At 44.9% G+C, this 17,985-nt stretch overlaps 1 protein-coding gene across 5 annotated transcripts in view; it reads left to right on the forward strand.

Annotated features, from left to right (window-relative positions):
* The window catches only part of kif1aa (kinesin family member 1Aa), a 520,143-nt gene that overhangs the window by 152,017 nt on the left and 350,141 nt on the right, over positions 1–17,985 (forward strand). For all 5 annotated transcript variants that reach the window (XM_068041901.1, XM_068041902.1, XM_068041905.1 and 2 more), the window contains exons 2-7: positions 2,794–2,859; positions 5,027–5,205; positions 7,536–7,647; positions 10,735–10,812; positions 11,568–11,633; positions 15,803–15,820. In XM_068041901.1, the coding sequence (XP_067898002.1) occupies positions 2,794–2,859; positions 5,027–5,205; positions 7,536–7,647; positions 10,735–10,812; positions 11,568–11,633; positions 15,803–15,820 (519 nt within the window). The remainder of the gene's footprint in view (positions 1–2,793; positions 2,860–5,026; positions 5,206–7,535; positions 7,648–10,734; positions 10,813–11,567; positions 11,634–15,802; positions 15,821–17,985) is intronic.

Raw genomic sequence — 17,985 nt, forward strand, 5'->3', positions numbered from 1 at the left:
GTGTTTACCCGGTACAGGCCGTGTGCTCTGTGTGTGTCCCCAGTATCGCCTGTGTCCTCAGTGTGTGTCCCCAGTTCATGTTTTGTGCTCAGTGTGTGTCCCCGGTACAGGCCATGTGCTCAGTGTGTGTCCCCAGTATAGCCTGTGTCCTCAGTGTGTGTCCCCAGTAAAGGCGTGTGCTCAGTCTGTGTCCCCAGTTCATGTTTTGTGCTCAGTGTGTGCACCCGGTACAGGCCTTGTGCTTAGTGTGTTTCCCCAGTATAGGCTGTGTGCTCAGTGTGTGTCCCCAGTATAGCCTGTGTCCTCAGTGTGTGTCCCCAGTAAAGGCGTGTGCTCAGTGTGTGTCCCCAGTATAGGCTGTGTGCTCAGTCTGTGTCCCCAGTTCATGTTTTGCGCTCAGTGTGTTTCCCCGGTACAGGCCGTGTGCTTAATGTGTGTCCCCAGTATAGGCTGTGTGCTCGGTGTGTGTCCCCAGTACAGGCTGTGCGCTCAGTGTGTGTCCCCAGTACAGGCTGTGCGCTCAGTGTGTGTCCCCAGTACAGGTTGTGCGCTCCGTGTGTGTCCCCAGTAAAGGTTATGCGATCAGTGTGTGTCCTCCGACCCAGTGTATAAATTTGATATATTAATTTCTAGTCTCTGATCCATTTATGGATGTAATAAAACTGGTTGATCAGATGTTGGGCAGTTTCAAAAGGGTCTGTGTAACCTGATGGCAATTTCATTTATTTTATAAAGATTCTAATTTCTAGATAATATTTGTAAATGTAGTTCCTGAGCTTGCTGCCTTGTGATGTAGTGCAGTTGTAGTAAATGATAATGGGCTTTGGTCCGATATTTAACACTGTTTCCCTCACCAGCAACTGGCTTTTTCCCAGGTGATTTCAGTGAGGAAGCACATTGGCACCACCTACTGTTGCTGCTGAATGCTGTCATATGAGGCTCTTGCCTCAGGAGCCAGTTCACCTCAACAGAACATGCTAATCCAACAAGGGGCTGGTTGGGTTCTACCCAGGTCACCTCAACGAGCAGAGCGGTGACAATGTTCATTTGCAACTGCCTTCTTAGAAGCTACCATCTGGGCAGATGTTGGCCACCCTGACAATCATTACAACTTTAAATGTCTGAACTTCAAATACAGACACCATCACATCTCCCATGGTAATATTCCCATCTCCATCACCCTATATCCATATGGAAGGCACAATGAAAATGGGTGAGGACCTAAAATGTCTCGTCCAGTCACTGAATAAATTGCCAGAAGGTGTAGAATGTCAGAATGATATGGCACAATAAAAGACCTTGACATTTTTTGGGCTAACATTTGCAACTTAAAACACCAGACACATGGATAAGTGTGAGGTGGCAACGGGTGAAAACAAAACAAATTTTAGGTAATGGAGATTGTTTTTACCCAACATCCATAGTGGCAGAGAAACCCCACTATCTCTGCAGTTGAATGCCTGTCCAGCTCTATCGCAGGGATAGAGGGCTTTCTCTGCTGCTATGGATGCTGGGTAAAGAACTCTCCATTCCACTGAGCTGAGCTGATACCCTCAAGGGTCTCCAGGGTGCTTCACTTATGTGGCGATCAGTGAATTAAAATTCCTGCTGCAATATCCACCAACCACCTGCCACAGAGAGCTGCGACTGAGTGGCGCGCAGTCGGGGGCTGAGAGGGGTGGGCTGTAGAGTTAGGAATCGTGTACAGCCATTCAGGCAGGTGTCTGATATGGGGGGAAACGGTGTCTCAGCATTTGAGGGATTCTCTGAAATCAGGAGTTGTCTCAGCATTTAGAGTGGGGGTCTCTGAAATTAGGGGGAAGAAATATATACTGGGAAATGGGATGCGAAGGAGAGAAGGAGGAAGAGAAGAGAAGGCAACTAGGAGTTGGGTGATTAGGGCTCAAGGCGTGGGTACCATCATTCTCTGTGGAGTCAGGAGCAGCAGCATAACATGGATTGGAAGCAGCACTGAGAGAGGAAGAGCAGTAAAGTGGAAGGACAAAGGAGGAAGGCTGGAGAAGGGTTCTTAAACTGAGGGCAATTAGACCGTTGGATTGTTCACCACATGCTTCTAATTTAAAAGGGTTTTAAGTACACAGCAAAGGAGCACAGATGCAAAGTGTGAAAAGCTCCAGTCAGACTGCAAGCATTGGGTGTGATGCATGAACCAAGCACTCAAAACCCAACTGAACACATGCGAGCGGCTGGCGAAGGAGGAGAAGTAACAATGTGATTGAAGGGTCACATCTCACTCCACCTGTACCAAGGAGCTGCTAACAGCCTCCTCTCACCCCCAGCACTTCAAACATAAGCAGCTACAGAACATGGAGCAAGGGGGGGAGGTGGGGGTGTCCCGGATAGGGGCCTGAAACACATTAATCCCTGCAATTTGGCAGGAATCTCTCAGGCATTCTGGCTCTAGAGCAGCCACCTCACCCTGTGCAAGCTGCCAACAGGATCAGGACATCACTCCCTCAGTGGAAAAGGACCCGGGATGGCAATGAACTCAGAGACCCAACAAGCAGCAATTACATTGAATTCACATCCCACTGGCAGGGCTCCAGAATTAGGCACAATCCCAGGTGAGAGAGATAAAAAGGAGGAACTTTGCAGGAGATACAATCAATCCCGGGATAATTGGCTCATCCAGTTTGCTGTACATACAATGATCATTTTGAAAGTAAAGGACACCTGATGCAAGTCCTTTAGATTTCCCTAATTTACAGGGCTCACTGTGGTTACAGGTGATATATTTTATATTTACATTGCCTTATCTTTTTCTTTCCCCAGCTATGTGAAGATCTTTTTGCCCGAATTAATGACAGTGCAAATGCCAACCTCTCGTATTCTGTCGAGGTAAGTGTAAGAGAGGACACTTCAGAATAAAGTTTCCATTCAAAATTATTCCTCATTGAGATATGTGGCTGTGATTATTTAGAGTTCAGATTGGGGGGTAGTATATCACATCTTAAGTCATAGAATTTACTTTAAAACAATCTCATAGGGAATGTCAATGGCAAAATAGATGTTCACTCTCAGCACCTGAGTATAAATCCTGGACAGTCAAGGATGAAAGTGGCTGCCGATTGTAAGGGGTCCTTTGCAAAATGGCTATAACCTATCCAGTTGCTAATGGGCAAACCAAAACTGCCCCTAATTCGGTGCCAGTTGGTAACGTCATTCGGACAGGCCTAAAGATGGTGTGGTAAATGGGAAAGATATTACATTGGTGTGGTAGAGAGTGCTCTTCAACACTTGAAGCATAGACACATTGCTGATGGTAAGGTTGAGGGAGCTCTACTCTGCATTGAGCTGGGAGTTTGTAAGTGGATGCTGTCAACACTGGGGGCCTGGTGAACGTATTCCATTTCCCTAACCTCCATCGTCTTAAGTGAACACAATTACAACAACAACTTAAATTTATATACAATTTTAACATAGGAAAATGTCCCAAGGCGCTTCACAGAAACATAATCAGACAAAGATCAACACTGAGACAGAGGAGATATTAAGAGGGAGTGGGGTGCATGGGGGAGGCGGGGGTGGTGTGGGTGACTGAAACGTTGGTCAGAGAGGTAGGTTTCAATGAGAGAGGTGGAGAGGTTTAGGGAGTGAATTCCAGAGCTCAAGGCCTAGGCAGCTGAAGGCACGGCCACCAGTGGTGGGGTGAAGACTGTGAGGAATGTGCAAGAGGCCGGAGTTGGACGAACACAGAGTTTTCAAAGGTTTGTAAGGCTGAAGGACAATAGGGATTTGAACGTAAGGGTCAGAATTTTAAATGACTGGCTTTGCTGACCCAGGAACCAGTGTAGGTCAACAAACATGGATGATGGGTGAACTGGAGCTGATATGAGTTAGGAAAGGGGCAGTAGAGTTTTGGATAAGCTGAATTTTATAGAGTGGAGGATTGGAAGCCATCCATGAGAGCATTGGAATAGTTAAGTATGGAGGTGACAAAAAGTTTGGATGAGGGTTTCAGCAGCAGATGAGCTGGGGGGGGGCGCGGGGGGGGTGGTGGCGAGACAAGTGATGTTGCTGAGGTGGAAATCGACAGACTTTGTAATGGAAAGGATGTGGGGTCAGAAGCTCAGCTTGGAGTCAAGGTTGCCGAAGAGCCTGGTTCAACCTGAGTAATGGCTCAGGGGAGGGGGATAGAAACAGTGGTGAGGGTAAGGCAGTAGCTTTGCCCCTCTCAACATTTAATTGGAAGAAATTGCGGCTCATCGAGGCCTGGATGTCAGACAGCACAGAGGCAGTGGAAGGTGAGCGAGGTGATGGTGAGGTCGAGCTGGGTGTTGTCATTATACACGTGGTAGCTGATGCCACATCTTTGAATTATATCACTGAGGGGGCAGCATATAGTTATGGAAGAGGAGGGAAATCAAGGATGGATCCTTGGAGCATGCACAAAAAAATGTACATTTTAAAATGAATCACATATGTGATAGAGTTGAAGTTTTCCATACTTTGTCAGTACTGCTGCTTCTCCAGCTCCAATCCTTTATAATATTCATCTCCTATCAATACCTCAAAGTGGTATCCCCCTGCATCAACATAACAGCCTGAAAGACCTCGACTGCAATTATGTGACCACAGACAAATCATGTGACTGGTTATTTAGGTGTTTACAGGTACATTAATCGGTGCAGGTCAGACAATGAGTTAACACACTGACCATTCACCCCACTGTGGTGATACTCTGGTTCATGCTGTATGTAGGTCCCCAGCTGGTGGGGTGTCTCAGTCTGAGTGCAGCTATGGTCAGTGTTGCAGAGAAGCCAGATTTTGGGGGTGGGAAGGGGTGGGGGGGGGGGGTGGAGGTGTCTCATCTTTCTAAAGCAAACACTACTTGAAATCATACAGTGGAAGCAACCAATTCTTCACCTTCATCTCCTGCGCGTAAGGAGAAGCAATCAGTGAATGGGGGTAAATGAGAGAGTCCCGTTTCAACGGGCAACAATGGCCACCATAGGTTTGGTGTTTTATTCTGTTGTGTGACATTCTTGCTGTGTTTCTTTCCTAGGTCAGTTACATGGAGATATACTGTGAGCGTGTGCGAGACCTACTGAATCCCAAGACCAAAGGGAACCTTCGTGTTCGGGAACATCCCATTCTTGGCCCTTATGTGGAGGATCTCTCCAAACTTGCCGTCACCTCCTTCAATGACATCTCGGACCTCATGGACTCAGGCAACAAGGCCAGGTACAAGGAACCAGATCTCTCCTGCCATAGGGAACATAGGAATCGTCAGACAAATAAAGGCCAAGGTCCATCTATTTTGCCTTCTACCATCCTGGTAGTTGCATCATACAGCAATAATGTAATCGTTGATTAATTATAGGACTTAATCTTTATCAATTAGTCGAACAACTGATCCAGAAATTATGCAAGGAAAACCCCAATTGATGGAGATCTTTGGGAACTGTAGCTCCAAAGACACCTGTTCCTCCCAAGCATCTTACACTTACCATATGTCATGTCTTAAATTTTGCATAAGCTCATCCCAAAATGTTATTTTCAAAAAGAAATCTCTCTAATTTGCATCTGAATGAATCAACACTGATTCCACCATCTCCCCAGGGAGCCTGTTCCATAGATTGACCACTCACTGACTGAAATATTATTTCCCTAAATTGAGCTTAAATTGGAAGATGACAATGAGTAGCAACAGTTATCAATGGAGCACCCCTTGGGTTTAGTTTCCAGCAGTATTTGTTCAAACTGCTGCACTCAAACTGGCAGGCTGACTGAGTGTGTGCTTAGTAAGGCGGGTGGGTTTGGTAAATTTAACCTAATTCGTTAAGCAGTCAATGGTCAATCCAACTGGGGGTTAGGAGGTTGGAGTGGTTGGAAAACAAGTGGCCAATCCAATCCTGTCAGTCTTCCTCTAGGTGGATCAGGTTAAACTGACCCCCAGAAACTAGTGGGACTCCTGGTCATTGGTGTCACTATTGCTCCCACATCACTTACTGAATAGAAACAAGAAATGCTGGAAACACTCAGCAGGTCTGGCAGCATCTGTGAAGAGAGAAGCATTCACAGCCACTTACTGAATAGCATTGTCTCAATGTCACCAACTGATGAATGAAGACGCTGCTATCACTCATTGAAGGCCATTACCCCCACATCAAGTGGCAAGTATACTGACAAGTATAACCCTCCCAAAACCCACTGAAGAACATTGACCCCACAAATATTGTTGCTTGCTGTGGTCTGTTGAACCTGCTGCCATTCACTGAATACTGTTGTACCTGTTATAACATATTGATCATTAGTAGCCCACAATCACCAACTGATGAATATTGCCCCTACATATATTGATGGTCTGGTCAGATGGGCAGAAAAGTGGCAAATGGAATTCAACTTGGAGAAGTGTGAGGTGATGTATTTGGGGAGGTCAAACAAGGCAAAGGAATACACGATGAATGGGAAAATACTGAGAAGTGTAGAGCAAGTGAGGGACCTTGGAGTGAATGTCCACAGGTCCTTGAAGGTAGCAGGACAGGTCAAAAAGGTGGTTAAGAAGGCAGATGGAATCCATTCCTTTATTAGCTGAGGTATAGAACATAAAAGCAGGGAGGTTATGCTGGAACTCCTCAGATACTGAAGCAGTCCGTGCAGAAATGCAGCAAGACCTGGACAATATCCAGGCTTGGGCTGATAAGTGGCAAGTAACATTCACGCCACACAAATGGCAGGCAATGACCATCTCCAACAAGAGAGAATCTAACCATCTCCCCTTGACATTCAATGACATTACCATCGCTGAATCCCCCACTATCAACATCCTGGGGGTTACCAGAAGAAGCTGCCTTCTTTAACCGCTGCAGTCCATGTGGGGTAAGTACACCAACAGTGCTATCAGGAAGGGGGTTCCAGGATTTTGACCCAGTGACAGTAAAGGAACGGCGATATAGTTCCAAGTCAGGATGGTGTGTGACTTGAAGGGGAACTTGCAGGTGGTGGTGTTCCTGTGCATTTTCTGCCCTTGTCCTTCTAGTTGGTAGAGGTCGCGGGTTTGGAAGGTGCTGTCTAAGGAGCCTTGGTGCATTGCTGCAGTGCATCTTGTAGATGATACACACTGCTGTCATTGTGCGTCGGTGGTGGAGGGAGTGAATGTTTGTAGATGGGATGCCAATCAAGCAGCTGCTTTGTCCTGGATGGTGTCAAGCTTCTTGAATGTTGTTGGAGCTGCACCCATCCAGGCAAGTGGAGAGTATTCCATCACACTCCTGACTTGTGCCTTGTCGATTGTGGACAGGCTTTGGGGAGTCAGGAGGTGAATTACTTGCCACAGGATTCCTAGCCTCTGACCGGCTCTTGTAGCCACAGTATTTATATGGCTACTCTTTTCTTCAGTAACAGTTTAAAATCAATGTTCATGACAAATTTAATGTACCTCATTCTTGGCAGGTGGGGGCCTAGCATGACAGTGGAGATAAATGAAAGCTAGAGGCAGCTCTGTGAAGGAGTGACTGTGAAGGAGGAAGAGGTCAGACTCAGATTCTTGTCTTTCTTTTCTCTCTCCTCAGAACTGTGGCTGCCACAAACATGAATGAGACAAGCAGTCGATCTCACGCTGTGTTCAATATCATCTTTACACAAAAGGCACACGACTCCAGTCCAGAAACATCCTCTGAGAAGGTAAAGGAAATGAATGGAGCGGGCATGTCAGAGAAATGACACTGTCTATTCAAATCCAACCCAGTGATAGAAAGGATATGAGGGTCTGCTTGCTCTGATGGAAGGCTGAATGGTGCCATAGCCTAGACACTGCCCTTCCACCTCTGGTGGTTGGTTTTTAAATCCAATACATTCAGAGAAGATAAAGGTCTTTACTCTTCGATGGAGAACTGTCCTGTGTTTAAATCCAAGTTTAAATCCAGCTCAGACAGATTGGCTGAAAGTTGGTGATAACCTTTAAGTGAACTTGTTTCAGGCAGTCTGCTCGAGCTCCTGGTGCTTATGAGCCTTCAATAGGAGCCAATCTAGGAGAAAAGCAGAAAATTTGAGGAATGTCTTCTATATACTTGCCTTTATCCACAGCTCTGCTACCTGTATCCTAACCTGTACAAAGTCCTGTTCAACCACCAGCCCTGGGCTCACTGACCTATACTGACACCCCGTCCACAAATAGCTTGCTTTTAAAATTCTCATCCTCATATTCAAACTCCTTCATGGCCTCGGCCCTCCCTATCTCTGTAACCTCCTCCAGCCCTATAAACCTCCAAGAAACCTGCATTCCTCCAACTCAGCCTCTTGTGGATCCCCCATTCCCTTCACCCACCATTGGCAGCTGTGCCTTGAGCTGTCTAAACTCTGGAATTCCTGCCCTAAACCTCTCCGTCTCTCTCTCTCTCTCTCATCCTTTAAGACCCTCCTTGAAACTGTCTGTTTGACCATGCTTTTAGTCGTCTATCCTATTATCTCCTTCTTTGGCTTGGTGTCTGATTTACGCCCCTGTGAAGCACCTTGGGATGCTTTGAGTCATTTTACTACATTAAAGGCACTATGTAAATGCAAGTTGTTAGCAAATTGAAGTGACACATTTAGCGTTAGGTTAGAGAGCTATTTTTGTTTATTTATATTTTTGTTTTGCTTTGCCATCTTATGACCCTCACAGCTATCTCTTGCATCCTCTTTGCAGCCTGGGACATGTTTTGAGTCATGTAGTTCTACAAGACAACCATCTCCCCTACATCACAGGATTAGCAATTTATGTGTGAGGCTTTGCCTGAGTCCAGCAGGCACCTTGCCCACTGTTAAAATCAGCTGGAGAAGAGTGGAAGAGAAGTGGCTCAATTTTAACTCCTCGTTGGCTCGATTCCTGCCAAGCAGTCTTGGCTCTTGCAGGAAAAATAGCCAAAGCAGTGAAGTGCTGGATGACAGTGGTTGCCCGTGGACCTAACATCAGCACCTCCAGGATAGAAGGGGAGAAAATCGAAGGGGAGGAAAGGAGCTGTTCAGGATTGTTAGGTAGCTTAAGTCTGGTGTTTGTTCATTAGCTGCAGTGAGAGGGAGGCTCCCTGCTGGTTGTACTGCTTGCTGTGCCTGGGTCATCCACCAGATGGAGTTATAGTTCACCCCAGCAAAATCTGTGCAGTCAGGTAATCCCAGATTAACACGTCTGGATTTGGGATGGAGTTGGAGGAGAGGTATTACCAGGAATGAGAGGTTTTTGTCATGAAGAAATGTTGGGAAAATTGATGCTTTTTTCATTGGAATGGAGAAGGTTATAATCTCATGAACTTTTAAAAAATTATGACAGGTTTGAAGAGAGCAGCTAATGATAAATTTTCCATGGTTGGTGAATTTGTACCAAAGGCAAATGTAGACTGAGGGTTCTCACAAGAAGAATGAAGGAAGACATTTGAAGAAATGTTTTTCAGACAGAGGATTATTAGATCATGGCATTTTTTACCATAAGTGGCTATCGAAGCAGAGTCTATAGCATCAGAGGTGACATTCAACCCTGTCCGAACTACAGTGCTGGATCGGCAGAAATGTCCTCCAATTAAATATTGGGAAGTATGAAGCCATTGCCTTTGGTCCCTGCCACAAACTCAACTCCCTAGTCACTGACTCCATCCCTCTCTCTGGCAACTATCTGAGGCTGAATGAGACTGCTTGCAATCTTGGTGTCATATTTGACTCCAAGATGAGCTTTGAACTAAACATCCACACCATCACTAAGGAAGTCTATTTCCACCTCTGTAACATCGCCCAACTCCACCTTGGCTCAGTTCAATTGATGCTGAAACACTCATTAATGTCTTTGTTACCTCTAGATTTGACTATTCTAATGCACCCCTGGCTGGTCTCTCACATTCTATCCTCTATAAACTTGAAGTCATCCAAAACTCTGCTGCCATGTCCTAACTCGTGCAAAATCTTGTTCAGCTATCACGCCTGTGCTCACTGACCTACACTGACTCCAGGTTAAGGAATGCCTGTATTTTAAAATTCTCATCCTTGTTTTCAAAGTCCTCCATGGCCACCCCCACCCCCCCTCCCTATCTCTGTAATCTTCTCCAGTTCTACAACCCTCACAATTTTAATTGCTCCACCATTGGAAGCTGTGTCTTCAGCTGCCAAGGCCCTGAGCTCTGGAATTCCCTCCCTAAATCTTTCCACCTCTCTAACTCACTTTCCTCCTTCAGCACACTCCTTAAAACCTACCTCTTTGACCAAGTTTTTGGTCATCTGACATAATATCTCCTTATGTGGCTCGGTGTCATATTTTGTTTCATGATTCCTCTGTGAAGCAGCTTGGGACATTTTATTATGTTAAGTGTCTTATGTAAATACAAATTGTTATTGTAAGTGGTGAACAAGAAAGGCCTTTGTGTATCAGCTGCCCATCACACGCCCGCCCTTCATTCACCCTGCCCTGATTCTGTGATCATGCAGCTTCTGTCACTGCAAGGTCTGTTCTGCACTGACAGCTACATCTTGCCTCTGGCTGCACCCTATGAAGCATCACATCCAGTTCAGAGCCTTGGCACACAGTGACTTCCATTGTTGCTAGGTTACACGTGGCCTAGATTACACCTGGCAAAGGTTACAGAAATACTGTACAGTGGTGGAGCTCCTACAGAATGTGTGTCGACAATACATTTACAGCACTGGAGAGTTCTAGCAAGGTTCAAAATGGCAGAAGGGAATTAAAATCAGCAATTACGTTATGACTTTTCATGGAATTACTTGTTTTGTTTCTAATATTTTTTATAGGTCAGTAAAATCAGTTTGGTTGATCTCGCTGGAAGTGAAAGAGCAGATTCCACAGGAGCAAAGGGAACACGGTTAAAGGTAACGATCTGTATCCGTCAAGCATTCATTCATCTATTTGCTCATCCATCTCATCATCCATCTATCTGTCCAGTTACCCAATCCATCCATCAACTCATTGATCTGTTAACCTATTTACCTGCTGCTTCATCCACCTGTCCAGCCATCTAGCCACGCACTTTGATATGTTTATCAGTATATCAGTGTACTGCTGCAGTCCAAGCTGTAGCACCCCATGGCTCTCACACACTGATATCACAATCAGTGTTATTATATGAGTCTTATCGATATTCCACATTCCTGTTTGTGTTTGCTGCAGTGTGACCTCTCCCAGTTTTGAACCCCACTGTAGGGTTTCTATGCACTCTTTGTGAATTTGGAGGGGGAAGAAGCATGCTGTTAAAGGTTGTTTTTTTCACAACTGCAGTTAATTTGATATATTTGTGAGAAGTCCCCCAGATCATGTTGGTACCTTTCCATTTGGAAACCTTTAGGGCTCCCAGGTGCATCAGTTTATTTCTTCAGCTTGAGCTTCCATGTAGCATTTTAAAAAGTAGCCTGTTTTTGCACTGGTTTATTGGCGGTAGCCTGTGTGCAAGCATTTAAAATGAATACTCTTATTTCAAATTGCACCATGTAGAATTTATAAGGAATCGAGCAAACCATTTCTATCAAATTTTAATATCTGTGTTTTTATTAGAGACGCAATAATAAATTGAACCTGTGTTCAGTTTTTCGCCTGCTCTGTCTAATAGCTCTTTCCTTCTTTGTTACAGGAAGGTGCAAATATCAATAAATCCCTAACGACCCTCGGCAAAGTCATCTCAGCATTAGCAGATGTGGTGAGTGCAACCTGTTGCTTTTATTGGAGTTGTTCTGATATGGTCAGAATGTTGAAATTGCTCCATATTAAGGAGTCTCAGTAGAGTCAATGCCCAACATGCCCAAACAATACAGAGCAGCAATCAACAACATCAATAGAATGTTAACATCTATAGCCACAACAGTAGGATACAAGTCAGAGGATATCAGGGCTCTAGTCAGACCCTAACACGAAGACTCTGTCCAGTCCTGGTTGCCAGGACACAAGGGAAGCCTTCTAACACAGGAGGCAGGGCAAAACGTTGATCCCTTGTGTCAAGAAAAATTTAAAAAAAAGAAAAAGTTGCATTTTTATGCCACCTCTCACGATGTCAAAACATTCCAAAGCACTTTGCAGCCAGTGAAGTTTTTTTTTGGAGTATCGTCACTGCTGCAATGTAGGGAATGTGGCAGCCAATCTGCGCACAGCAAGGTCCCACGACAGCAGTAGTCTGTTTTTTGGTGATTTAGATTGAGGAAGAAATATTGGACAGGCCACTAGGGAAAACTTCCATGCTCTTCTTCAAAATAGTGGCATAGGATCTTTTATATCCACCTGAGAGAGCAGACAGGGCCTCGGTTTAATGTCTTTTCTAAAAAACAGCACTTCTGACAGTGCAGCACTCCCTCCGAACTGCACTGAAGTGTCAGCCTAGATTTTTGTGCTCAAGTTTCTGGAATGGGACTTGAACCCGCAGTCTTCTCACTCAGAATGGATCATAAGTAAAGACTGGACAAATTTCAGCCTTTCAGTCTTAAAAGGAAGGGTCTGGCAGCTGTTCTTACAGAGCTTTTATAAGATTGTAAATGGAACAAGCAAATCCAGAAAATGTAAATTACAAGAAAGTTCTATTCCAGAAAGCCAATTGGTGAAGGATAGAACTGGAGCCAATCTTTGCACACTTCTATTTATTTACATTGTTACAAGTTACGAGCATACACTTCCGTGTATGTCAGTGTCAATTTTTATAGAGGCTTAAGTGAATCCTAAATAATGCCCACCACCTGCACACAATTAAACACAATAAATATATAGTTAACATAGGACAAGAGACCCCTGCTGAAACTAGTAAAAGCCAAATTTAGGATTGATATCATCATGTTAAAAATGGTCTTTTTGTACAGATTTTCCCTAAAAAAGAGATCCCCAATAAAAGGGGTCCTGATTTAGAGACTCCTCTTTTAAAAGGAGTTGTGATGATGAGGCTCAATCTCCAATTGTTATCCTGATGTCCTTTCGTGGTAGTCTCCGCACAGCTTCTTACGAAGCTCAATCTGTTGAGGAGTTCATAGAATGCTTTCGAAATAGTTTCTTAGAGCAGCACCTTCTGGAACCAACCAGAGAGCAGGTTATATTAGACTTGGTATTGTGTAATGTGACAGGATTAATTAATGACCTCAGAGTAAAGACACCTCTAGGTAGCAGCGATCACAATATGATTGAATTTTACATCCAGTTTGAAAGAGAGAAGAGTGAGTCTAAGACTAGTATATTAAACTTAAATAAGGGCAACTATGTGGGCATGAAAGCTGACCTAGCTGAACTGAACTGGGTTACTAGGCTAGTGATAGATCAATAGAGAAGCAGTGGCAGACATTTAAGGGGATATTTCAGAATACTCAGGATAAGTATATTCCTACTATAAAGAAAAATTCTAAGGGGAGGACCCACCATCCGTGGCTAACTAAAGAAGTTAAGGAAAGCATCAAATTTAAGGAAAAACCATATAATTGTGCAAAGATGAGTGGCAGGTCAGACGATTGGTCAAAATATAAAGAACACCAGAGAATAACTGTAAGGTTAATCAGGAGAAAGAAATTAGAGTATTAGTTTTTTTTTTAGTTTTTAGAGATACAGCACTGAAACAGGCCCTTCGGCCCACCGAGTCTGTGCCGACCATCAACCACCCATTTATACTAATCCTACACTAATCCCATATTCCTACCACATCCCCACCTACCTATACTAGGGGCAATTTATAATGGCCAATTAACCTATCAACCTGCAAGTCTTTTGGCATGTGGGAGGAAACCGGAGCACCCGGAGGAAACCCACGCAGACACAGGGAGAACTTGCAAACTCCACACAGGCGGTACCCAGAATTGAACCCGGGTCACTGGAGCTGTGAGGCTGCGGTGCTAACCACTGCGCCACTGAAGCTAGCTAGAAATGTAAAAATGGATAGTAAGAGTTTCTACAGGGATTTAAAAAGGGAAAGAGTAAGTAAAATGAGTGTTAGTCCTCTAAAGAGAGAGAATGGGGAGTTAATAATGGATAATAAGGAAATGGCAGATAAAATGAACAAATATTTTGCTTCTTTCTTCACTATAGTGGATACAAAAAACATTCCAATAATAGCTGTAAATCAGGAGGTGGAAGGAAGAGAGGACCTGGTGAAATTACAATCACCAGGGAAGCAGTACTGAGCAAACTGATGGGGCTGCGGGCTGATAAGTCCCCGAGTCCTGATGGGCTTCATCCTAGGATCAACCATGATCATATTGAATGGCGGGGCAGGCGCGATAGGCTGAATGGCCTACTTGTACACCTATGTTCCTATGTCTTAGAAGAGGTGGCAAATGAGGTAGTAGATGCATTGGTGTTAACTTTTCAAAATTCGCTAGATTCTGGAAAGGTTCCATCAGATTGGAAAGTAGCAAATATAACCCCTCTATTCAAGAAGGAAGAGAGGCAGAAAACAGGTAACTATAGGCCAGTTAGCTTGACGTCTGTCGTGGGGAAGGTGTTAGAATCGATCATTAAAGAGGATATAGCTGGGCACTTAGAAAAACTCAGGGTAAATAGGAATAGTCAGCATGGTTTTGTGAAAGGTAAATCATGTTTAACCAATTTATTGGAGTTCTTTGAAGGAGCGACATGCACTGCAGATAAAGGGGAGCCCGTTCACGTACTGTACTTGGATTTCCAGAAGGCATTTGACAAGATGCCACATATAAGGTTATTGTGCATAGTAGGAGCTCATGGTGTAGAGGGTAACATATTAGCATGGATAGAAGATTGGCTGGCTGGCAGAAAACAGAGAGTATGCATAAATGGGTCCTTTTCTGATTGGCAGGATGTGACGAGTGGAATCCCGCAGGGGTCTGTGCTGGGGCCTCAACTTTTTACAATTTATATCAATGACTTAGATGAGGGGAGCGATGGCATGGTAGCTAAATTTGCAGATGACACAAAGATAGGTAGGAAAGTATGTTGTGAGAGGACATAAAGAAGTTGCAGACCGATATAGATAGGTTGAGTGAGTGGGCAAAAATCTGGCCGATGAAGTATAATGTGGGAAAATATGATGTTGTTCACTTTGGCAGGAAGAATAAAAAGCAGAGTATTACTTAAACGGAGAACTACTGCAGAATTCTGAATTGCAGCGGGATCTAGGTGTTCTAGTGCAGGAGTCAGAAAAAGTATGCAGGTACAGCAAGTAATAAAGAAGGCTAATGGAATGCTATCCTTTATTATGAGAGGTATTGAAAATAAAAGTAAGGATGTTATGCTTCAGTTATACAGGGCATTGGTGAGACCACATCTCAAATACTTTGTGCTGTTTTGGTCTCCTTGTTTAAGGAAGGATGTAACTGCGTTGGAGTGGGTTCAGTGGAGGTTTACTAGATTGATACCTGGAATGAGTGGGCTGTCTTATGAGGAAAGGTTGAACAGACTGGGCTTGTTTTCACTGGAGTTTAGAAGAGTGAGGGGAGACTTGATTGAAGTTTATAAGATCCTGAATGGTCTTGACAAGGTGGATGTGGAAAGGATGTTTCCTCTTGTGGCTGAGTCCAGAACTAGGGGGCACTGTTTCAAATTAGGAATCGCCCTTTTAGAACAGAGATGAGGAGAAATTTTTTCTCTCAGAGTGTTGTGTGACTTTGGAATTCTCTGCCTCCGAAGGTGGTGGAGGCGGGGTCATTGAATATTTTTAAGGCCGGGGTAGATAGATTCTTGTTAGGCAAGGGAATCAAAGGTTACTGGGGGTAGATGGGAGTGTGGAATTCGAGACAAACAGGATCAGCCATGATCTTATTGAATGGTGGAACAGGCTCATAATTTGTATGTTTGTCTGAGTAGATGCAGTGATATGTCATGTGCCTCTGTTCTATTCAGTAAACGTTTTCCTTTTTTTGTTTGTTATAGGATTCTGGATCAAACAAGGTATGAACGATGCTGCACGCTCTGGCACTCATGTTAATAGGGTTCAGCCTGTGCTATCTGTCAGGGCACATCAAAATCAGGCTCAGCTGTGATGTCAAGGCAGTGAAATAACCCACCGACACTCACAGCTTGGGCTCATCCATGAAGAATTCACCACTTGGAAGAGGATAACTGATGCCCTTGGTGTTGTACCATAGCAAAGTCAGGAGAGGTGGTGGAGAGGAGAGGAGGGGAGGGGAGGGGAGGGAACACTGACTGCCATCAGTTTGATAGTGTCCACACTGCCTTTGAAGTCAGCTTGAGTTTCACAGTTGGCAAACTGAGCCATGTTGGTTTCAGTATGGGCAAGCATGCATTAATACACACCTGTACTGTACAGGGCAAAGGCTGAGGAACAAGCGTGGACAGTTAACACACGGGGCAGATTTTCAAACGCCGGTCGGCTCGAGACCAGGTGCGGACGTGATTTAAAAATCGTGGTCCTGGAGGGTGGCTCTGGATCCTCTCGCCTCCGGGACAGACTCCAATTTTTAAAGTGAGTGTGGGTGAAAGGGAATGGGGAACTTGCGGGAGGAGCTTCGTAAGGGGCCGGGGAGGTGGGGCCTGCAACTTTCAAGTGGGATTCCAGCGAACCTGAACAGCCTGGAGCAGGTTAGTGCAGTTGAGCCGAAGGGGAACTGTTTTCTTGAGGTTGGAAATTATGGGGCCCTCAGGGATCTCGTGCTGGATCATGTGCATTACCGTGGTTTTGGATGTTTGAACATTGTGTTCTTATAGGCTGCTGGCTCTGTAAGGAGCTGCCTGCTCTCTTCAGCAAGGCAGCAGCATCATGGCTGCTGTCTGCCCTTGCTGCTCACGCTCTGCAGGCAGCTCCCGCCTCCTGGAGACGCTCGGGGCCACTAATTGGATGCTGAGCTTGCCTCCTGCCCAAATAGGACATTTACATTTCAAAATGGCATCACATGAGCAACGCAGTCAGGACCAGGGAATTATCCAGGCTTCAGGTTTCCAACCCCATTGTGAAAATCCAGGCCATGGTGTGAGTTCCTCAATGGATGGTACATTAAAAGGTTCATGCATGTCTCCTGTGTGCATTTCTCCTGGGAGGGTGGGGTATTTGGCTCTTTAAAAAAAATTCTCGATATTATTTTATGGTTCAGTATCTCAGGCCAGCCCTTTAGGTGAGCCCCCATGTCTTTTATTCCAGAGAGCACTTTCATTTGCCAGATATTAAGACAAATCAGTATCATGCCCAGGGATTGAACACAGAATATTTCCCACTTTGTTTTGCCTTCCTGATGATATCTGGTGACCTCAGAAGTTCTTTGTCTTTGGAAGATGGAAGAGTAACACTGCACTGCACTAAGAACAGAAAATTCTGGAAATACTCAGCAGGTCAGGCAGCATCTGTGGAGAGAGAAACAGAGTTGGGCCTCATTTTAACTCACTCGAAACTTGTTCACTTACACAGAGTTAAAATTGGACCCATTTAGGGCAATGAGCTTTCATCAGAACTGGAAGATGAATAGCTTTTAAGCAAGTACTTATATATTGGGCTTTGATTTAGACTTTATTCCAAACTATTTTATTAAGCAGCAAAAGAACAGTCTACAGTAACGAACTGCAGATTTTCCAGTAGTTTTTAAGCTTAACTATCTCCTTAAGTAAATAGAAAATTAATAATTGGAACCTCAGCACTAAACTATAGTGTGCGTAATGTTCTTATGAAGTGGTGCTTTTCCTTATCATCTGCAGAAGCTGCTAACCCTGATTAAGGCCAGAATGTTACATTGGGCTGGAGGCCTCGCCCAGCAGCCAAAAGGTTGTGGGCGAACCCGCCTCTGCCAGGCCTGGGAGCCACACCAGGATTTGACACTGCCCGGGGGGTGGGTGGGGGCAGGGGTGGGACTTCTGCCCCTCTGAGGCAAGACGCCCCGCCTCCAAGAGCTGGGTGTCTGAGCCTCCCGCCTGGAACTGGGAGGAGGCCCTTAAGCGGCAGTTAATTGGCCACTTAAGGGCCTTACTTGGCCTGGAGTGGGCAGGCCATTTCTCGCCCCCGCTGCCCCACAACGGGGACAGTGCCCCCATCTCCCACACATTTTTACGACGCTCGCTGCCTCCAGCCTGCTCCTGTGGGGTGGTGATTGGGTGGGTGCGTAAAATTC

The sequence above is a fragment of the Heterodontus francisci genome, chromosome 11 (assembly GCF_036365525.1).
Source record: "Heterodontus francisci isolate sHetFra1 chromosome 11, sHetFra1.hap1, whole genome shotgun sequence".
In the NCBI taxonomy this organism is placed as follows: Eukaryota; Metazoa; Chordata; class Chondrichthyes; order Heterodontiformes; family Heterodontidae; genus Heterodontus; species Heterodontus francisci.